We start from the raw sequence: 22,040 nt of genomic DNA, 5'->3' as shown, positions 1-22,040 counted from the left end.
TGCTTACAGGTTAGGTCACCTACGATCAGTTCTAACGGCAATGGTGGGCTGCACACAAAAACCAAAAATCACACAAGCCAGTGTCTCCTTAGATTAATTCATCACTGAGTAGAGCTGAATCTTGCAGCCAGATGTGACTGTGAAATTCAGCTTTCAAGCGTACAATAGGTTTTGTGCAGCTCTCCTGCATATCAACAAAAGTTTAATTTCAATTAAAATCTTGTCTTATACGTGTGGAAATGTTTCCCATTTGGTTGTGCGTCATACAACAGAGATTTGGACAAAAAATGCAGCCCTAAAGTGAGCCACTTCCCTACCTCACGCTGCAGCACCAGCTCCTTGGTGAACAGAGTGGCATCTTCACTGAACGGTTCCCCTTCCTGGATTCCTGCAGGTGTGTTCCGAGATCCACGAGGGCACTCGATACCTGAAACAATAAACGAGGAACTTGAGAACAATTGAAATTAAAAAGGGAAGCATCCCAGTTGTGGGATAATTAAGTGTTTACATACTAAAAAGGACCGGTCAGCATAAGAACATAAGAAATAGGAACAAGAGAAGGCCTTGGGTTCCTCAAGCCTTATCTGCTTTTCAATAAGATCATGGCTCAACCTCTTCATCAACTCTATTTTCCCACCCTATCCCTGGATTCCCTTAGTGCCCAAAAATCTAGCGATCTCAGACTTGAATATACTCATCGACTGAGCATCCACAGCCCTCGGGGTTAGAGAATTCCAAGGATTCACAATCACGAGTAAAGAAATTTTTCATCTCAATTTTAAATGGTTGACTACTATGGCCGAGACTATGATCCCTAGTTTTAGATTCTCCAGCCAGGTGAAATAGGCATCTACCCCATCAAGCCCTCTAAGAATTTTTTACGTTTCAATGAGATCACCTCTCATTTTTCTGAACTCGAGAATATCGGCCCATTCCATTCAATCTCTCTTCATAAGACAGCCCTCTCATCCCAAGAATCAATCTAATCAACCTTTGTTGCACATCCTCCAAGGCAAATATATCCTTCCTGAGGTAAGACCACCAAAACTGTACACAGTATTCCAGGTGTGGCCTCACCAAAGCCCTGTACAATGGTCGCAAGACTTCCTTACTCTTAGACCCAACCGCCTTGCATAAAGGCCAACATACCACTTGCCTTCCTAACTGCTTGCTGTTCCTGCATGCTAACTTTCTGTGATTCATGAATAAGTCCCCCAAATCCTTCTGCATACCAACATTTACTAGCCTCTCACCTTTTAAAAAATATTCTGCTTTTCCATTCTTCCAACCAAAGTGGATAATTTCACACTTCCCCACATTATATCAATCTGCCACCTTCTTGAACACTCACTATATCCCTTTGCAGGCTCTTTACGTTCTCTTCACAGCTTATTTTACCACCTCATCTCTTCTTCTTAGGTAGTCCCTCCTATCGAGGATGAATTGCTTCCACTCCAAAAAGGGATGAGTTCACAGGTGTCTCAATGAAGGACCTGATATTCCAGGTCCCAAACTACATATTGAAGAGTGAAAGATGCCCAACTCTGCTGCACGGACCTAGTGTGCACACATAGCAGTGTGGGCTAGCCCGTGCTGCCCCTGGGCCTTCGCCTCTTCTGGGCCCCGATCATGTCGCTCTGCAATCTCTTGCCGCTCCTTCGCCCCGACCTCACCGCTCCTGCTGTACCTGTCCACGCTCCAATCAGCTACCTGGATTTTGGTGACGTTCAATCCAGTTGCCCTCCTGAACCAGCTCGTGCTGTACCTTGTAGTGGCATGCCGCCACGCTGTCCATGGCCGCTGCTCGCCGCTCCTTTGATGGCCCCGACCTGCCGTTGATGTTCCCATGCAGATAGGGGCCGCCGCTGTTTTTATGGCCCCAAACTGCCGCTGATATTTCCATAAAAGGCCATGGACAGCATGGCGGCCCCGACCTTTCCCATCTAGCTTTGTATCATCAGCAAACTTGGATACATTACACTCAGCCCCCTCATCTAAGTCATTGATATACATTGTAAATAACTGAGGTCCGTGCACTGATCCTTGCGGCACTCCATGAGTTACACAATGCCATCCCAAAAATGACCTATTTATTCCTAGTCTGTTTTCTGTCCGTTAACCAATCCATACTAATATATTACCCCCAATCCCATGAGCCCTAACCTTATGTAATAAGCTTTGTGTGGCACCTTATCAAATGCCATCTGAAATCCACATATACTACTTCCCCTAGTTCTCCCTTATCTACCCTGCTAGTTACACCCTCAAAAAAAAAACGAGGAGATTTGTCGATTTCCCTTTCATAAAACCGTATTTACTCTGCCTAATCATGTGAGATTTTCCAAGTGTCCTGTTGCCACGTCCTTAATAATAGATTCTAGCATTTTCCCTACTACGGATGTCAGGCTAACTGACCTTTAGTTCCCAGTTTTCTCTCTCCTTTTGTTGAGCAACAGGCTTACAATTGCTACCTTCCAATCCATGGGGACTGTTCTTGAATCTAAGGAATTCTGGAAGATCGAAACCAATGTATCCATTATCTCTGCAGCCACCTTTTTTAAAACCTTAGGGTGTAGGCCATCAGGTCAGGGAATATGTCAGTTTTTAATACCATTAATTTCTCCAGTACTCCAGGGGGTGGAGAAAGAGTCACTGAAACAAATTCTAGAATTTCAAAATGTACAATTATGCACATTTCCTGTTGATTGTGTAACTTTGATTTTTCTGAATATTGAAATTTGAGTCCATCAGAACTCAACAGGTAAAGGATTTGCAAAGGAAAAGCAAGCAAACTTGTCAATAAGTAGCTATTAACATAGAAGTAATCAAGCATGAGCAGTGAGGAAAAAAATCTGCCAATGAGAAATGAGCCAACCATACTGTTTCAAGTATTTTATGAAAATCTTTTCGATTACCATCTTGCTTTCCCCATTACACCAAGCATTTATAACTAGAAATGAAGTTTGTAAAATAAAGATTAAAAAAATTTAAAATAGAATATTTATAAGAAAATTATTAGATGTAGTCACAATGGGCCCAAGTTTCGGGCCGCGCCACGCCAGTTTTTCACGCCAGAAAGTGCGCCTAAAAAATACTTACCGATTCTCCGGCTCCCTGCAGGTCCTCTGGAGCTGGGCGTGGCGCAGCATGAGCTGTGGGGGGGCGGAGCCAGGTCCCTGCGCTGAAAACAGTGCCAGGACCTCTGCATAGGCGCGCTACAGTGGGCGGGCATTTGCAGTAGCTCCAGGCGCCCTAAACTGTATGGGAGAGGCCCGAAGCACGCAGTCTCTAGCCCTGGCTGAATGGCCTCACTGGGGCTGCGTGGATCAGGTTGCCTCCCACGCCCAGCTCCTGCTTCCTCCCGACCCGACCCTCCCCCCCCACAGCCCACCTACCTACCTGTAAATCCGGTGCTGGGTCCGAAGTCTTGGGCCCGACCCGTTCAGCCTCCCTCTTCTCTCTCTTTCCTTCCCCCCACCCCACCCTCCCTCCCTCCTCCACTCGCTGTCAGAAACACAGACACTGACAGACAGAGTGTGAGAGAGACACACACAGACAGACAGAGATAGAGACACTGACAGAGACACACTTGGGGGGGGGGGGGGGTCCCAGCACGCTGTTGGAGGGCTCCTGGTGCTGCAGTCGGTAAGTAGAAAAATTTTTATTTAATGATTTTTTAATTTTTTAATAATTTTTTTGGATTGATTTATTGGTTGATTTATTGATGTATTTATCATTTATTATTGATGATGGCTCTTTATTTGTAAAACTGAAGTGTTTAATGTTTGTAAACTTCCCTTTTAAACGCCCCCCCCCACCCCCTACGCCTGATTTTCTAAGTGTAGGCAAGGTTTTTCTGAGCGAATACAAATCTACACTTACTCCATTCTAAGTTAGTTTGGAGTAAGTTTTCACTGCCTAAACTTTCAAAACGGGCATAAGTGGCCGGACACGCCCCCTTTTGAAAAAAAAATCTGTTCCAAACTGAAACTGTTCGAACTGGCTAGAATTGGAGCAAACTAAATGCCGAGAATTTCAATTTCTAAGATACTCCATTCTAAACCAGTTGCTCCAAAAAAACAGGAGTAACTCAGGCCGAAACTTGGCCCCATAATAGTATTTGCTATGCTTGAAATGGTGCAACATTTTGTGTCAAGAGGTTTGTGCCTACGAGAATGCTTTGGATTATGCAGGACCCCAGAACCATCAGCGTCAGATGAGGAGCTCAACGCTTGAAGGATATTGCTCGAGTACACACATGTAAAAACCTCTAGATATTTTTAGAATTAACAGCAAGACTGACCATTTACAGAATGTGCCACAACCCCATCAGTAGAAAATTAACAAGGAAACCGATGGAAACCATTTTTAGGGCAAGGAAATAACCAGAAATGATTTGCAGTATGTGGCGAATTAAACTGTCCAATTTGAAGGGTAATCTTTATATCCCGTCATATAGTCTAAATGATTAAACTGCACTCAAAAACAGAAGACCAGTAGACGGCTGCCCGCTGTTCATTACTTGCAGAGATTTATTTCTTTATATCTGGTGTCTCCCTGTTCAAGTGGATGTAGAAGATCCCATAGTATTCAAAGTGAAGGAGAATGTACTTCAGGGGTGCTGGCCAACATTCCTCCCTCAACTAGCACCGAAAATAAAACAACGGCTCCATTTATCTCATTTGATGCTGTCCGCAAATTGACATTACCCAACCTCGCTGAATAAAACTTGCCATAATCGCAGGCTCCCACCCAGTCTCACTATATTGGAGTCCCTCCACTTTGGTAGAGCATGGCTCCCATTCCACATACAGCACTCCACAGTCCCCCCCATTCCTTCCCTTTTAGTCAATATTTTGCCCCAGATCTTACCTACATCATGGAAACCAGCCACCCCACACCATTTCTACACACAGTTTCTGTCCTGCAATACCCAGGTGGCAGCTGTGGTTCAGTGGGTAGCACTCTCGTCTCTTGAGTAAGAAGGTTATAGGTTCAAGTCCCATTCCAGAGACCCGAGCACAAAATCTAGGCTGTCACTCGTATAGAACTGAATGAGCACTGCACTGTCAGAGGTACCACCTTTCAGAGGAGGTGTTAATCCGACGTCCCGCCTGTCTTCTCGGGGTCATCCCATGACACTATTTCGAAGAGGAGCAGGTAAGTTCTCCCCAGTGGCTTGGCCAATATTTATCCCTCAACCATCAGTAAAAACAAATGATCTGGTCATTATCACGTTGGTTTGTGTATGTAAATTGCTGTATGTAAATTGGCTGCCGCGTCTCCGACATGATAACAATGACTACACTTCATTGGCTGTGAAGCATTTTGGGATGTCGGTGGTTATGAACGGCCCTATATAAATCCAAGTCTTTCTTTATTCATGAATAGCGCCAAAAGAGGCTGATGAGTATATTAAAAAGCTCAAGCTCAAAGCACAAATGAACGTGATAATGACCAGATCATTTGTTTTTATTGATGGTTGAGGGATAAATATTGGCCAAGCCACTGGGGAGAACTTACCTGCTCTTCTTCGAAATAGTGTCATGGGATGACCCCGAGAAGGCAGATGGGACGTCGGATTAACACCTCCTCTGAAAGGTGGTACCTCTGACAGTGCAGTGCTCATTCAGTTCTATGAGTGACAGCTTACATTTTGTGCTCAAGTCTCTGGAGTGGGACTTGAACCCATAACCTTCTTACTCAAGAGACGAGAGTGCTACCCACTGAACCACAGCTGACATCTGGGTACTGCAGGATAGAGACTGTCTGTAATGCTTCAATTTTAACTGTGAGATATCTGTAATGCTTCAATTAAAAAAAATTAGGGCACTTATCATAGAAATTTACAGCACGGAAGGAGGCCATTTCTGCCTCTGCCACCCTTTCAGGCAGTGAGTTCTAAAGCACCGCAACATTAAAACAAAACCCAGTAAAGCCTAGCCACAAATGCCCCGGAGGCATCAGCAGCAGGATACTGATTTTATTCTGTGTCAGTTATATAACAAATAGGCAGATTCCCTTTTTCTTTGGGGGGATAACATTTAGAAGCAAGGTTTGCCAGGACATTAAAAACAAAAATACATACATCAATCCACACCACAAGATGCTGTAGACATGCTTGTGGGATTAGCCGGGATAGATTTGAAATGAGAATAAAAAGAGGGATCTAATGAAAAACACAGCAGCTATACCTGGTGCTGTAAACCCATTATTCTACAGCTCAGTAAGTTCAATGTGAAGAACAGAGATCTGTCCGCAGCTACAGGGGGGGGGGGGGGGAACTGATGGAAACATCTGCAAGGCAAACGGGGCTCAGTATCAAAGCAACAATTTAAACATTAGGAATGCACCCTGCTAGAGTGAGCTCTTTAATGCCTGGAAGCCGTAGGGAAGGAATGTTGATGTTGCTTCAGAGATGCAAGCAATACCTGACCTAACTGTATAAACAGGCACTAAAAGAATAAAAAGCTCCAGGTTACATAAGCTGATTTTGTTTAATGAAATAATTCTGATAAATGGAACAGCTTCCACAATAGTCCTCACCACCGGTTTTTAATTTTTTTTAAATAAAAGAGTTAAAGCAAATGAATGAAAACACACAGCAGTCCTGCCAGTGATCGACATGGCCAGCAGCCCAAATGATATAACCAACTCTTGCCGACTGATCAGTGCCTCAGACAGTAGCAAGCTCCCTACTGCTGATCCCATGATTTACAATATGTACTGCACTGCTGCACAGCGCTACAACATATAAAGAGTGTGCGCGTGGGAGAGTCGGGGGAATGGGGGGTGGGGGAAAGAGAGAGAAAAGTGGGGGGGGGAAAGGAGGAGAGTGGGGTAAGAGAAAGGAGGGGAGTGGGGGAAGAGAGAGAAAGGAGAGGGAAGACAGAGGAAAAAGGGAAGTGGGGCATCATGATCTTGCCCTCGTTTGATGTCCAGTAATGAACTTTTCAGCAAGTTGTCGGACACAAATGAGGAGCAGAAACCCTGAATGATTTCTACTTCCCTGGCCTATGTCTCAATTGCGAGCGAGCTCACAATGCAGCCTGGGAATCTGCACAGTTCAGTTACACATCACCCTACACTAGTTTGAGCCATCCAGGGGGGTTTCTTGGTTGAATCAAACCCTGGGTCATTCCTTCATTTTGCCACAACTCAAATGGTGAATTCAATAAAAAAAATACTACAGCAAAATTTAAATGAAATGCAGTATTAAAACAAATTCTGTCAGAAGTCAGCACTCAATGTAAAATATGAGCATTTACTGAAAAGCTCTTTAAAATGAGATGAGGAGCTTATTTATTCCTTACAGCATGCAGCAGAATTCCAATCATTAACCTCCTTCAAGTGCCCAGAAATCGCATACAAATCATTCATCCTAATGCAGTTCTCTTAAAACAACTTTCAAAGATACTTCCAAGGTGAAAGGAATTAAGTCGTTTAACATCTCAGGTACTCTAACTTACTTTACAAAACACTTTTCTGCATATCATAAACAGAAGTAAAATTAATCACAAACGAGGAGATATGAAGAAGATCAGAGTGGTCCAATGTTTAGGTTTACTTTTAGGATCATTTGCTGCTCCCTTGGACTTCAATGTCCTAGATTTGTTCATGGGATATGGACATCGCTGTAAGGTCAACATTTATTGCCCATCCCTAATTGCCCTTGAGAAAGTGGTGGTGAGCCACCTTCTTGAACTACTGCAGTCCGTGTGGTGAACGTACTCCCAACAATGCTGTTAGGGAAGGAATTCCAGAATTTTGACCCAACAACGATAAAGGAATGGCGATATATTTCCACGTCAGGATGGTGTGTAACTTGGAGGAGAACTTGGTGATGTTCCCATGCGCCTTCTGCCCATGTCCTTCTAGGTGGTCGAGGTCGCAGGTTTGAATTATGGCAAAAAGAAAGAATGACCCTGGGTTTGATTCAATCAAGAACCAAAGAAGCCTTGGCGAGTTGCTGCAGTGCATCTTGTAGATGGTACACACTGCAGCTACAGTACGCCAGTAGTGGAGGGAGTGAATGTTTAAGGGGCTGGATGGGATGCCAATCAAACGGGCTGCTTTGTCCTGGATGGTGTTGAGTTTCTTGAGCATTGTTGGAGCTGCACTCATCCAGGCAAGCGGTGAGTATGCCATCACACTCCTAAGTTGCACCTTGTATATGGTGGAAAGGCTTTGGGGAGTCAGGTGGAGAGACACTCACCGCAGATTACCCAGCCTATGACCTGCTCTTGTAGCCACAATACTTATGTGGCTGGTCCAGTTAAGATTCAGCGATGGTAATGCTGTTGAATGTCAAGGGAGGTGTTAGACTCTCACTTGTTGTAGATAGACGTAAGTGGAGGAAGAGCATCCGGGAGGGCCCTGAGCACCTTGAGTCTCGTCGCCGAGACATGCAGAAAACAAGTGCAGGCAGCGGAAGGAGCGTGCGGCAAACAAGTCCCACCCACCCTTTCCCTCAACGACTGTCTATCCCACCTGTGACACAGAGACTGTAATTCCCGTTCAGTCACCTAAGAAGTCAATTTTAGAGTGGAAAGCAAGTCTTCCTCGATTTCGAAGGACTGCCTTTGATGATGATGATGATGATGTTGTCGAAAGTCATTGCCTGGCTGTTGTGTGCCGCGAATGTTACTAACCCAGGTCTTGTTGCATTCGGGCATCGACTGCTTCATTGTCTGAGGAGTGCGAATGGAACTAAACACCGCAGTCATCAACTAACATCCCCACTGCTGACCTTATGATGGAGGGAAGTTCAATGATGAAGCAGCTAAAAATGGTTGGGCCTACTGCAGCAATGTCTTGGGGCTGAGATGATTGACCTCCAACAACCCAACCATCTTCCTTTGTGCTAGGTATGACTCCAGCCAGTGAAGTCATACCCTGCCCTACCCAGATGCCCATTGGCTTCAGTTTTACTGGGGGTCCTTGATGCTACACTCGGTCAAATCCTGCCTTGATGTCAAGGACAGTCACTCTCACTTCACCTCTAGAATTCAGCTCTTTTGTCCATGTTTGGACCAAGGCTGTAATGAGGTCTGGAGCCGAGTAGCCCTGGCGGAACCCAAACTGAGCATCAGTGAGCGGGTTATTAGTGAGTAAGCCTTTTGATAGCACAGTCGACGACATCTTCCATCACTTTGCTGATGATTGAGAGTAGACGAATGGGGCGGTAATTGGCCTGATTGGATTTTTCCTGCTTTTTATGGACAGGACATACCTGGGCAGTTTTCCACATTGTCGGATAGATGCCAGTGTTACAGCTGTACTTGAACAACTTGGCTAGAGGCGCGGTTAGTTCTGGAGCACAAGTCTTTAGCACGACAGCCGGGATGCTGTTGGGGCCACAGCCTTTGCTGCATCCAATGTACTCAGCTGTTTCTTAATATCACGGGAAGTGAATCGAATTGGCTGAAGACTGGCTTCTGTAATTGTGAGGACCTCGGGAGGAGGCCGATATGGATCATCCACTCGGCACTTCTGGTTGAAAATGGTAGCAAAGGCTTCTGCCTTGTCTTTTGCATTCATGTGCTGGGCTCCGCCATCATTGATGATAGGGATATTCATGGCGCCTCTTCCTCCTGTTAGTTGTTTAATGGTCCACCACCATTCACGACTGGATGTGACAGGACTGCAGAGCTTTGATCTGGTCCGTTGATTGTGAGATCGCTTAGTTCTGTCTACAGCATGCTGCTTCTGCTTTTTAGCATGTATGTCTTGCGTTGCAGCTTCACCAGGTTGGCACCTCATTTTTAGGTACACCTGGTGCTGCTCCTGGCAAGCTCTTCTACACTCCTCATTGAACCAGGGTTAGTCCCCTGGCTTGATGATAATGGTAGAGTGAAGGATATGCCGGGCCATGCAGTTATAGATTGTGGTGGAATACAATTCTGCTACTGCTGATGGCCAAGTACCTCATGGATGCCCAGTTTTGAGCTGCTAGATCTGATCTGAAGCTATCCCATTTAGCATGGTGGTAATGCGACAACACGATGGAGGGTGTCCTCAGTGTGAAGATGGGACTTCATCTCCTCAATGACACTGTGGTGTTCACTGCTATCATGGACAGATGCATCTGCAATAGGTAGATTGGTGAGGACGAGGTCAAGTGGGCTTTTCCCTTGTGTTGGTTCTCTCACCACCTGCCACGTGTCCAGTCTGGCAGCTATGTCCTTCAGGACCTGGCTAGCTTGATCAGTAGCGGTGCTACCGAGCCACTCTTGATAATGGACATTGAAGTCTCCCACCCAAAGTACAGTCTGCGCCCTTGCTACTCAGTGCTTCTTCCAACTAGTGTTCAACATGGAGGAGTACTGATTCATCAGCTGAGGGAGGGTGGTAGGTGGTAATCAGCAGGAGGTTCCAGGACCATGTGTGATCTGAAGCCATGAGACTTCATGGGGTCCTAAGTAAATGTTGAGGACTCCCACGGCCACTCCCTCCCAGTATACCATGTGCCGCCACCTCGGGTGGGTCTGTCCTGCTGGTGGGAAAGGACATACCCAGGGATGATGATGGAGGAGTCTGGGACATTGGCTGAAAGGTATGATTCTGAGAGTATGACTCAGGCTGTTGCTAGTCTAGTCTATGGGACAGTTCTCCCAATTTTGTTACAGATGTTCATGAGGAGGACTTTGCAGGGTTGACTATGCTGGGTGTGCCATTGTTGTGTCTGTTGCCAGTGCCGAGATTGATGTTGGGTGGTCCATCTGGTTTTATTCTTTATTGTTTTTTGTAGCTGTTGTGTACAATGGAGTGGCTTGCTAGGCTATTTTAGAGGGCAGCTAAGAGTCAACATTGCTGTGGCTTTGGAGTCACATAAAAGCCAGACCAGGCAAGGACAGCAGATTTCCTCCCCTAAAGGACATTAGTGAACCAGATAGGTTTTTATGATAATCCGATAGTTTCATGGGGCCCAATTTTGGCCATGACTTGCATCAACTTTTTTGGAGTAAGTTGTTTTTTGTGGCATAAGTTAAAAAATGTCATTTTCCCCAAAAAATTTGCTCCAGAGTAAGTCAGTTAGGTACGATTTTTTTTTGTTCAGTTTTTTTTTCCAAAAGGGTGCGTTTCCAGACACTTACGCCAGTTTTGGCTATTTATGCCACTTTGGCCAGCAAAAACTTACTTCCAAATCCACTTAGGTCAGCGTATGTGGCCAGCTCTGAAAAATATTGCGGGCAGTTAAGAATTCGGCGCAGGTTAGTGCATTTACAGCACCAAGACTTACAAAGCACTAAACAAAGGCCAAAAAGTAATACGCAATCAATCAACAGCAAATAAAAAAATTGCGGTCTTACCTTTATGCCAGAATCAAATTTTTAAAAAAGTTCCACCCACCGCCCCCCCCCCCCCCCATCAAAACACTCTTTCTCCCCCCACCCCGCCTTCCTCCCCAACCCCCCGCAATCAATACTCTCCTCCTCCTCCCCCTCAATCAAAACTCTCAAGCACAACCATCAATAAATAATAGATTTAAAGTAATTGGTAGGAGGATTAGAAGGAAGTAGAGGAGAAATCTTTTTCACCCAGAGGGTGTTGCGGGTCTGGAACTCACTGCCTGAATGGGTGGTAGAACCAAAACCTTCATCATGTTTGAAAAATACTTGGAAATGCACTTGAAGTGCTGTAACCTACAAGGTTACGGACCAAGAGCTGGAAAGTGGGATTGGCTGGATAGCTCTTTTTCAACCTGCACAGATACAATGAGCCGAAAGGCCGCCTTCTGTGCCATAAATTTCTATGATCTCTGTGATTTCTATGATGATTGGTCTGTATGTATGACATGGTTCTGAGAATTTGACTTTGCTAAATGCAGACCTTTCTTTAGGAAAGGTTATTTCTAGTCTAAATCATATTAGTTTACAGACAAAAGCATTTAATAAAACTGTAACATCCATGGCTAATTCTTCAAGATGCTTCACTGGTACTAGTTAATTCTTTATAAGACTAAAGGAAGCTGCAAAGGGATACGGATAAGATGGGGCAATGGGCTAAAAAGTGACTGATGGGTTTCAATGTCACTATGAGAGGTAATGCATTTTGGAAAATAGCAGCTGTAATTATATTCTGAATAGAAGTAGACTCGGTGCTGTGGAAGAGCAGAGAGATTTGGAGGAACAGGCTCACAGGCATTAAAGGCTGAATTTCAGGTTGATAAGGCCATTAAAAATAAAAGCTAATGGAATTCTAAGTTTAAAATATAAATACCAAGATGTAATGATGAGCCTAAATAAAATCTAAAGACCTCAGGCTACTGTGCAGTGTTGCGTTCCACAATATAGGAAGGATATTGAGGCTTCAGACAGGGTTCAATGAGATTCACTCGGAGGCTGCCTGATATGAGGAAATACAAATACACAGACAGACTTGAAAATTGGGTTCTCATCATTAAAGCAACACAGATTATGGGGTGACCTGATAGCAGTTTAAATTAGGACAGGGTAAATAAAAGCAGTCCGTTTCCATAGTTGAGGTGTAAAGATTGAAGACCATAGATACAAGATTAAATACAAGTGATTTAGAATAGAGGGCAGAAGAAACTTTGCACAGAGAGTTTTGAGACTGGATTCACTTTCAGGGTTAGTGGTAGTGGTAGTGGCAGAAATATTACCAACATTTCAAGATTAGATTGCACAGGTGCATGAAGGAAAAGGGGTTGAAGGGATATGGAAACAGGGTGGGTAAATGTGATTAGGACTATTTGCTCGCATGGAGAGTAAACACCGACACGCACTAGTTCGGCCGAATGGCCTGTTTCCGTGTTGTAACTTTTACGTACTTTCCTCCTCCAGTCAGCCAGCCTCATATTGGGAAGGCAACAGAACTTAAACCCAACTGGGCCGTTGAGATCTTTATCCCACTGCAAAACAGACTTAGCTCCTTTAGTCTCTTACCCGAGGTCACTGATTGAAGGTCAGATAGAGTCCGTTACATTTCTCAAACCGTTGCAACACTACTTATACAAAAGCTTTCAATGTGCCTTGGATCACTGCCACAAAATGCAATACTGTTAATATTTGATCAAATAGCATACCTAGATCCTTCCTGTTCCACTTTAATGATATAACCCCTAACCTTGTGCATCAGGGTCTAAAGCTACCAGTGGATCAGGTAACAGTGGCGAGCGATTTAACAGATTATTTTGCTACAGGAAGCACTCTTGCATTATTATTTGCTTTAATGGGAATACTCAGGCTGGCAGAAATGAGGCATTCCTTCCAGAAATGTATTAAATGTGCCCTGGGAGGAAATTTATCTTTTTTAACGAAGGCAAAGATGTTGGATCTTTCAGCTGGAAAACAGAGGGTTAAATTATGAGAACAGGTTGCATGAACTTAGCTTGTATTCCCTGGAGTGTAGAAGATGGAGGTGTGATCTGATCAAAGTGCTCAAAATGTTAAAAGGGTTCGATAGGGTAGATACAAACTATCTCCTCTGATGGAGGAATCAAGATCGAGGGACATAATCATAAAGAGAAGACTAGGGAAGGGAAGGGAAATCAGGAAGCTATTTTTTTCCCCACACAGAGGGTAGTAAAAATCTGGAGTTCTCCCTCAAAAGGCTGTGAATGCTGGATCAATTGGAACTTTCAAGACTGAGATCGATGGATTTTGGTTAGGTAAGGGTATCAACGGATATGGAACTGCAGTGGGTAAATACAGTTGAGGTACAGATCAATTATCATCTGACTGAATGGTGGAGCAGGTTCGAGGGGCTGAATGGCCTACTCATTATCCTTGGAAATCAACCAATTCGGGTGACATGTCCTTCAGTAGCTGCCATTAAAATGGTGGACACTCTTGTCAATTCCATTCAAATAGTTGAGCACAAACACTCCTGGTTATGCAGCTTGCAGTTAAATGATATGGATCAGGCTGGTCTCCGGTTTGATCTATGGTCTGAGCTGAGTTAAGTGAAATCGATCAAGGCAGTTGGGGTGATCCTGGGTTTGAGAGGGGAGCTACTGGTTCCGACTCTTGATTTCTATTTGGTGATCCCTGCTAGATGGGTGTGTGTGTGTGTGTGTGTGTGTGTGTGTGTGTGTGTGTGTGTGGGCATTGGGCGAGAGGAGAATCTAGATTGTTACAATTTCCCCAAAGGCCTAATTGTTAAAGTCAACAACTAACAGCAACTTAAACAACGTAATGCACGAATGCCCACGGAACTGTACCCCAGGAAATAGGCAAAGCCTTCATAGAGGAAAGGCGGTAAATTGGTGGGGAACAATCGGTCGAGAGAACAAGAGTACCTTCCCTCATTAAATTACTGTCTCCAAAAAGCAGCAAAGGCACAGGAGGTGCAGGAGTTGAAAATACAATGCAGTAACATTTCTCTCCCCCACCACCCCCCCCTGCCCGCCCCCTCCCCACACACACAAAATTGTAGACTTTCAATTTTGAGCAGAGCAATACAGGAAAATAATGCAGCCCATGATACCGAACTGAATTTCAACTCGAGTTAATTGAAGGAATACATCTATCTGGTTGTGATCCACCCCACTTCCTCCCCATGTTTACACAGAAAAGTAAGGAATATTTGGATAACTATCCAAACAAGTGTTAAATTTCCTCATCCCAGCAGTGACCCTGCATTTCAGTTGTATTTACCAATTGTCTGGCAGCTGCAGTTCCCAGGCCTGTCAAAAACTGTGGCCCCAGGTGGCTCATTCCTGGGGCCACAGTCACATCACCAGAATGGCCTCCAAACAAAGCCCAAAATGTCAATTTCTTCATGATGACATATGACAACCATGAAGAACATAGCAAAAAACCTACATCTCATTAAAAACTTAGACCTGCATCTATATACTACGTTAAAGGCGCTATATAAATAAATAAAAATTATGTATTTATTGCCTACAAAACCTTACTTCCTGTTATTCCATTATAATGACAACTCTTTCCCTTCACCCCCAACACTCCATAAATTGCCATGTCCAAATTTATCACAGAAACCACCATGTAAACTTGTCACCTAGTAATTGCAATCTACCATGAGGTGATTGTGTTATCTTGCAACCCACAAGTTGCTGAAAATGATTACTGAAGAAATTTTCATCAGTTGTTATTCCCACTCGTAATATTTAATACCCTAGGCAAGAGTTTAACCAAAACAATGGAAGAGGGCGAGCCAGGGGAGGAGCGAGCCAGAGGGCGAGCAGGGGGGAAAAAAGATATACAGAATGAAAGAGGCGAGAGAAAGAGACCATGTTCTCTGACTTTGTGCGTGCAACACAAGAGATTAGTATTTATCTTTTATGTGAGTGAGTGCTTTAAAGAAACGCACCCTCTACAAGTGCTTCTAATGTCCTTTGTTTGGTTATTTTTCTACCCTTTTTCCTACCAGCAAAGGGTTATCACAGACTGCCTGCAGCCAAGTTACTATCAAACAATGACATCCATTGCCTCCTCCCTCTTCTCACATCTTTCAACCTCTCTAACACTGCTGAACGGCATTTCTGTTATAAACATGACTTTCAAAGGCAGTTCATCACCAATCACATTTCACCAATTACCAAGGAAAAGGTACAGAAATGGGATAGACCAACATGCGCTCCCTGTAAAATTAAAAATGCTGATCTGTGCTTCAATATTCTTGGCCCATCGATCAAGAACTGCATTAACATTAATTCTTGCAACTGTTTAACTTGCTATCTTCCTATCCCCAGCGAGCGGTTGGTATAATTTGACAGGTATAGATGCATGTGCATGTTACTGATTTATTTTTTATTATTGTTACACAGTTTTTGCATTGAAGACATTGTTCTAATATAATGTTGATAGATTCTGAGAGGAAAACAACATAAGCTTTCCTTTCAGCAGTTTCTGATCAGAGAGATGCTGAATACTGATTTTTTTTTCTTTTCCCAAAGAAGTGTTCCTAACCTCAGATTTACAACTGCTCAAACAGGTATCGAGGACACAGGAGTCCAATTACTGCCCAGTGATATTTATCAATGTTTGGCAGAGTGAAGCCAAAGGGTGTGAGACATTCATATAAATGGCAGAAACACGTCGTAGGTCAATCAAATTTCATTAGAAACGACATTAATTTCATATCTTGTAACAAGAATCGATGCACACTAAAAATTAAATACAGCCTAGTAGTAACCTAGAAATGTTAAACAGATAACTGCATGGTAGTTGGCTTGATGTACCAACAAGGGTTCATATGGAGATATATGACAAGCAAAGCTCCCAATTACCTGGGGTAAAGTGGGTGGTGTGGAGTGCGGGTGAATGAAGTTGCCAACAGAGACCTATACAGCATTAATAGTGGAGACCATAACAGCTCAATCCAATTCTCAGCCGATCTCCAAACATATACTTCCCAACAGTAGTTACTGAATTATGAACAGGAATGAGAAACCTGGACAATTTCCTTTCCCCATTACAAGGGTGTTAGGATCCAAACTTCATTTCTGCCTATCCACAGGCTCACTCCATAACTTGCCACAAGACAAGAGCACTGCAGGGACCCGCGTCTAGTCTCACAATTTGTGATGAAGCAACAATCACTTGCAAATAGCAGGTGTCAAACAGCTCAGCAAATTAAAATATAAACACAATTCAACACCCCGTTACAAAGCTTTACCCCAAACTACGCAGAATGAATCAGAAAAGTCAAGGAAGTAAAATAAAATGTTTAGTACTGCCCTTCAATTGTCCTCTCCATGCCTCAGGCAAAATTGTCTACATGTGCATGGATGTTATTGGATCGGGAAAATTGTAATCGATATTCAAAAATGGACTCAACATCTTTAAAAAGTGGGCACTACCGATTTTATTACCAGAAATGAATAAACGTGTTTTAGAAAAATGTTTGACCATCCAGGCGAAATTTGTGATGGCATATAGATTTCAAGGTCTTCACGCAGGCTACAGAACTCCTACTGCCAATTACAGACATCACTCAACTTCTGCAATATCTAGACAGCAGAGTTATTTTCTGACGATAAGCTCTACTTCATCAGTGGCAATTCCTTGAGGGGTAATGTCTAATAATCCACTTGACCAAACGTACAACACAGAATAGGGATGATACGTGACATACATCAGTGCAGGTGGAGCGCACAAAACTCTATCCAGGACCTGTGCTCACCACAGGGACTTTGCAAATGGGCCATCTGGGGTTCCAGTACATTAAAGGAGTGTCAAAATAGATTTGGAATGACAGAACTACTTAAATATCAATTAACAGGACACTTTAGATTTAGTTACACCCTGCCAGAAATCTAATTTACTGACTGGATAGCTATTATCCCTTCAAACACCAAGGACACTGCTGCATGGGCACCTTACTTTATTCACTGGAGTTTAGAAGGATGAGAGGGGATCTCATAGAAACATATAAGATTCTGACGGGACTGGACAGGTTAGATGCGGGAAGAATGTTCCCGATGTTGGGGCAGTTCAGAACCAGGGGACATCGTCTTAGGATAAGGGGTGGGCCATTTAGGACTGAGATGAGGAGAAACTTCTTCATTCAGAGAGTTGTTAACTTGTGGAATTCCCTGCCGCAGAGTGTTGTTCATGCCAATTCATTGGATATATTCAAGAGGGAGTTAGATATGGCCCTTACGGCTAAAGGGATCAAGGGGTATGGAGAGAAAGCAGGAAAGGGGTACTGAGGGAATGATCAGCCATGATCTTATTAAATGGCGGTGCAGGATCGAAGGGCCGAATGGCCTACTCCTGCACCTATTTTCTATGTTTCTATGTTACACGGTGGTTTAAACTTACAGCAGTTTCGAGATTTGTCAAAACTTTGGGCAATTTATTTACAGTCAAAGGTAACAATGAATGGCAGAAAAAGACTTTGACTTTCTATCTACTCCACCTTCCTCCCCCCCCATGGGCAACCACATGAAAAGTGTATACAGGTTAAGCGTCCAGAATTCCAAAATTCAGAATGTTTCAGAATACGGGCGGACACCAGGCCGATCCATGGCGGGGTCGTCTGGAATCCGGAAAATGTTCCGGAATCCGGACATTTTTTTTAAACCAAGTTGGGCAACACCCCCAACACCCCCAAAAATTACAAAAAACAAAAAAATAAAAATTCACAAAACCCTCACCTACTAAATCGCTGAAAAATAATTAAAAAATAAAACCTTTAACTTACCTTTTTTGCAGGTCTTTCTCAGCCGCCGACCCCCCCACACCCCACTCACTCCACCTCCCTTACCTCAGCCCAGGCGTTTCCAGATTCAGGACATCGGAAAGACGTTCCGAAATCTGGAACGGCCTCGGTCCCGAAGTTTCTGGATGCTCCACCTGCACTGTAATTGCTACATGAGTCCATAAGACCAGGGGTATTATTGAGACGAAAAGCATTTTATCCCCTCAAAAATCAATCAGAATTAAAAGTATAAAAAAATAAACTCAATTACTGCTCAGATATACACATTTTAAACACATTAAATCAATTTTTTCCCACCAATCTTTTTTAAAATATCCACCTAGGTGAGGGATATTTTTCTGGGACACTGAATGCTTTTAACCTTGTGTACTCTGAGCACCAAGCACGCTTGGATCAAGTACACCATTAGTCGATGGAAATTAAAGCGTTCCTCCAACACTGCCTCATTTTATACTCGAGTTCGGAAGAGAAACACCTACAATGTGGCATTTTCCGTTTCCATACACCAGCCATCCAGTGCCGAGTGAAATCACCACTTGTGTGCCAGACGCCCTTATCCACGAGGAACTGGATTGAGACTAATTTCACACAAGACTTTTTGCAGGGCATTAGCAGAGGAGATTTTAATTTTAGTTGGACTTAAACCGAAGTGAAAGGCCAGCCGACTGCACCATCCCTGAAAGTTTAGCATTTTAATAGTGACTAAACAAACAAATTTTAAGCAGGCATTTGTCTCAGTGAAGGGTTGATATATAAATGTGTGTTTTAGGAACAGACACTGTGCTGCTTCAGATCCTCGACAAATGCTGTCTGAGTGCCTAATACAATCTTTTCATGTAAACTAATCTAAGCCTTCAGTGCGTGACAGGCGACATGCGAGTGGTGCACAAGGCCATAAACTCTGGATACCCTGGAGCTTGTTCTCAACTGTGCCTGTTCAATACATGTTTACACAGGTACGGTGGTGTCATGTTTGCTACTGGTCTAGTAATCCAGTGGTCTGGACTAATAATCCAGTGAATGATAAATTCAAATCTCCCCATTGCAGTTTAAGAATGTGAATTCAGTTTAAAAAGAAATCTGGAAATAAAAAGTTGCCTTCAGTAAAAGTGACCATGAAGCTGTCAGATTCATTAATGGAAACATGGTATGTATGTGACCCCAGTCCCACACCAACATGGTTGACTCTAAACTCCCCTCAGATAGCCCAGCAGGCCATTCAGTTGTATGAAGAACAACACCACCTTTGCCACACGGACTGCAGAGGTTCAAGAACATGGCCCGCCACCACTTTCTTAGGCCAGCTAAAGATGGGCAGTAAATATCAGCATTGCCAACAAGGCCACATCCAGAGAATTAAAAAAAACGCCAGACCAAGCACTTCAAAAGTTTAAAATCCGTGCTATATATACTAATTTTAACAAAGATTTGCAAAAAAAAGTCTTGGGACATTAAAGCAATTGGACAGACAAATTCAACAGAGAAAAAAATTGCACATTGGCCCAAAAAAAGATCATAATTATACAATGAACGGAATTGAATTAATATATAGGGCTAGACTTTCCATTATTGTCCAGATTGGCCAAAAATGGACGATATTCCCAGTGTTAGCGATTATATTGGTTTTTGAGATCGCCGGAATATTTGCCCATTTTCAAACCCAGTAGTTTCCACTTTTTAATTTCGGCATTAGCGGGAGCGATGTGAAATGGGCATTAGCGTTTTTTTCAGCTTTTTCTGTCGTAAAAGGCTGGCGTCCATAACAACGGTCTTTTTCCGCATTTCAGGTGGTCCGGGGTCATCAGCACATGCGCAGAACATAAAGAGAGAAAGGAGAGAGAGATAGAGGAGAAAGATTGTGGAGATTGTAGTGGTGATAACTTAATTTGGAGTTTTTTTTGTGAAAACTACCTACAGTTAGTGAGTGAGAGTGTGATTGATTATCATGGCAAGCCAACCCCAAAGGTTTACCAGAAAATCTGGAGTGAGATCGCTGAAGTGGTGTCATCAGTGATACACGAGATCTGTGAGGCCGACCAGTGCCGCAAGCGCTGGAACTACCTTGTTGGTTCTGGAAGCGTATTACATTTATTTATATATATATAATTGTAATTGTAAGTGTAATGAGGCAATGATGAATTTAAATTCAGATCTGATGTATTGCAGTTAGACCAGTAATCATTTAATCCAAATCTACGTTTGCAGTGGATTACCATGTGTGTTGTGTAGCATAATAATAATAATAATAATTATTATAACATGGTATCTGTCAGTAATGTGCTGTGTGTTGTATCAGTATCTGTAACAGTACCTAGCAATGATCTTACATCATGCCATGCTGTTGTCACCTTTTGCAGAAGAAACTTTCGAAGAATAGGGCCGAGCAGCGGCGCACGGGTAGTGGCCCACTGGTCCTTTGTGAGCTCACCGATATCTAGGAACGGGCGCTGGCATTTGTGGGCATCCACAACCGGTCGGCCACCCATGGCAGCATTAGAATTTGTCCTCATGCCACATAACTAAAGTATAAACCATTGGGTGATGTAAAGTAAATTAATGCCACACCCACTCATATCCATATTATATATGATTGATATGATGTATTTTATTGATGCAATGTTATGTAATTAATGATGGGCTCATGAAAATCACTGTAATGCAGATTTTGTACGAGCATGATGTTCATTAAATGTGATGTTTGTGATTATTTTTATAGCAGTAGTGTTGCTCTCGTGCATATGCTGTGTGCAGCAATTGCATTCCCCTGTGACCCTAGCACCCCCATCTCCTTTAATTACCTCATTTATGTTTTCTAGCTCAGCCAAGAGCGCAGACCCTTCAAATTAAACTGAGGCAAATTATCGATCCGGCGGCAGTGGATCGTGTTTCTGGAGGTGAGGAGCCCCGAATCTCGCCCATCATGTTGCGGGTCCTCCTCTCCACTGAGGACAGTGAAAGAGGTGGAGGAGGAGCCTGCAGCAGCAACACCAGTACCTTGCAGTGCTCCTGCAGCCATGTCCTCCTCGACCGTGCAGGTAGCGGGCCCAAGCACTTTGCCGCAGGGCACCCCAAGGGACTCCAGGCCGGTGCCGACCCCGCGTAGGTTGGTTCGGTGCAGTTAGACTGCTCCACGATCGGCAGATCTGAGCGTGGACATGGTAAATTTGTCCAGGAGGAGCGATGAAATTGGTCAGCAGCTCCTCTAGGCAATGGGTGGAATATCTGAACAGATGGCCACCCTATCCGCGAACACGAACGAAAAAATGACGCGGATAGCGGTGGCCCCAGAGGTAATAGCCAGGAACACTGATGCCAGCAGGCTATCAGTATTCCCAGAATCCTGCACTGCACCCTAACGTGCCGCACCCCCATTGCCAGAGATACATGCGAGCCAGGAGGAAGCTGTTGCTTCTGGCTCGGAGGATGTTTCCAGCATCGGGCCAAATAACGGATATGTTTTCATCCCCACCAACGAAGCAGCGCCTGAGGAGCACTGCGGCAAAGCAGCTTGGAGTTGGTAGGGGAAGGGGAAGAGGAAAGGAGGGGCATGACCACAGGTAGGGATGGAGGGATGGAGGGAGGAAGGGAGTTGTTACACGTTTGCTTAAAAAAATTGTTTGTTGTTGTTACTGTCAAGTTTCAAGTTTCTCAATGTTGGGATGGTTTGGGGGAAGGGGGTGGGGTGCTTTTTATAATCCTTGTTGTATTTGTTATGGTTATTGTTAAAATGTTCTAAATTTGTTGTGGGGGAGGGGGTACTGTTGTGTTCTTTTATGTTTATTGAATAAGAAAAAAATTCCGTGTTAGCATTAAAACATTTTTATTTAACAGCATTGTTGTGCATTTTCTCAGATAGCTGTTAACGTTAAACACTGGTGAGTCCA

At 43.7% G+C, this 22,040-nt stretch overlaps 1 protein-coding gene across 1 annotated transcript in view; it reads right to left on the bottom strand.

The window, feature by feature from the left end:
* Positions 1–22,040, bottom strand: part of snd1 (staphylococcal nuclease and tudor domain containing 1) — a 1,067,139-nt gene that overhangs the window by 520,996 nt on the left and 524,103 nt on the right. The window contains exon 16 of the mRNA XM_070897262.1: positions 318–427. Within this exon, the coding sequence (XP_070753363.1) occupies positions 318–427 (110 nt within the window). The remainder of the gene's footprint in view (positions 1–317; positions 428–22,040) is intronic.

This window comes from Pristiophorus japonicus, chromosome 13 (genome assembly GCF_044704955.1).
Source record: "Pristiophorus japonicus isolate sPriJap1 chromosome 13, sPriJap1.hap1, whole genome shotgun sequence".
Lineage (NCBI taxonomy): Eukaryota > Metazoa > Chordata > Chondrichthyes > Pristiophoridae > Pristiophorus > Pristiophorus japonicus.
The sequence above is the reverse complement of the archived record's forward strand: the minus strand, read 5'-3'. Positions and strand labels throughout refer to the sequence as shown.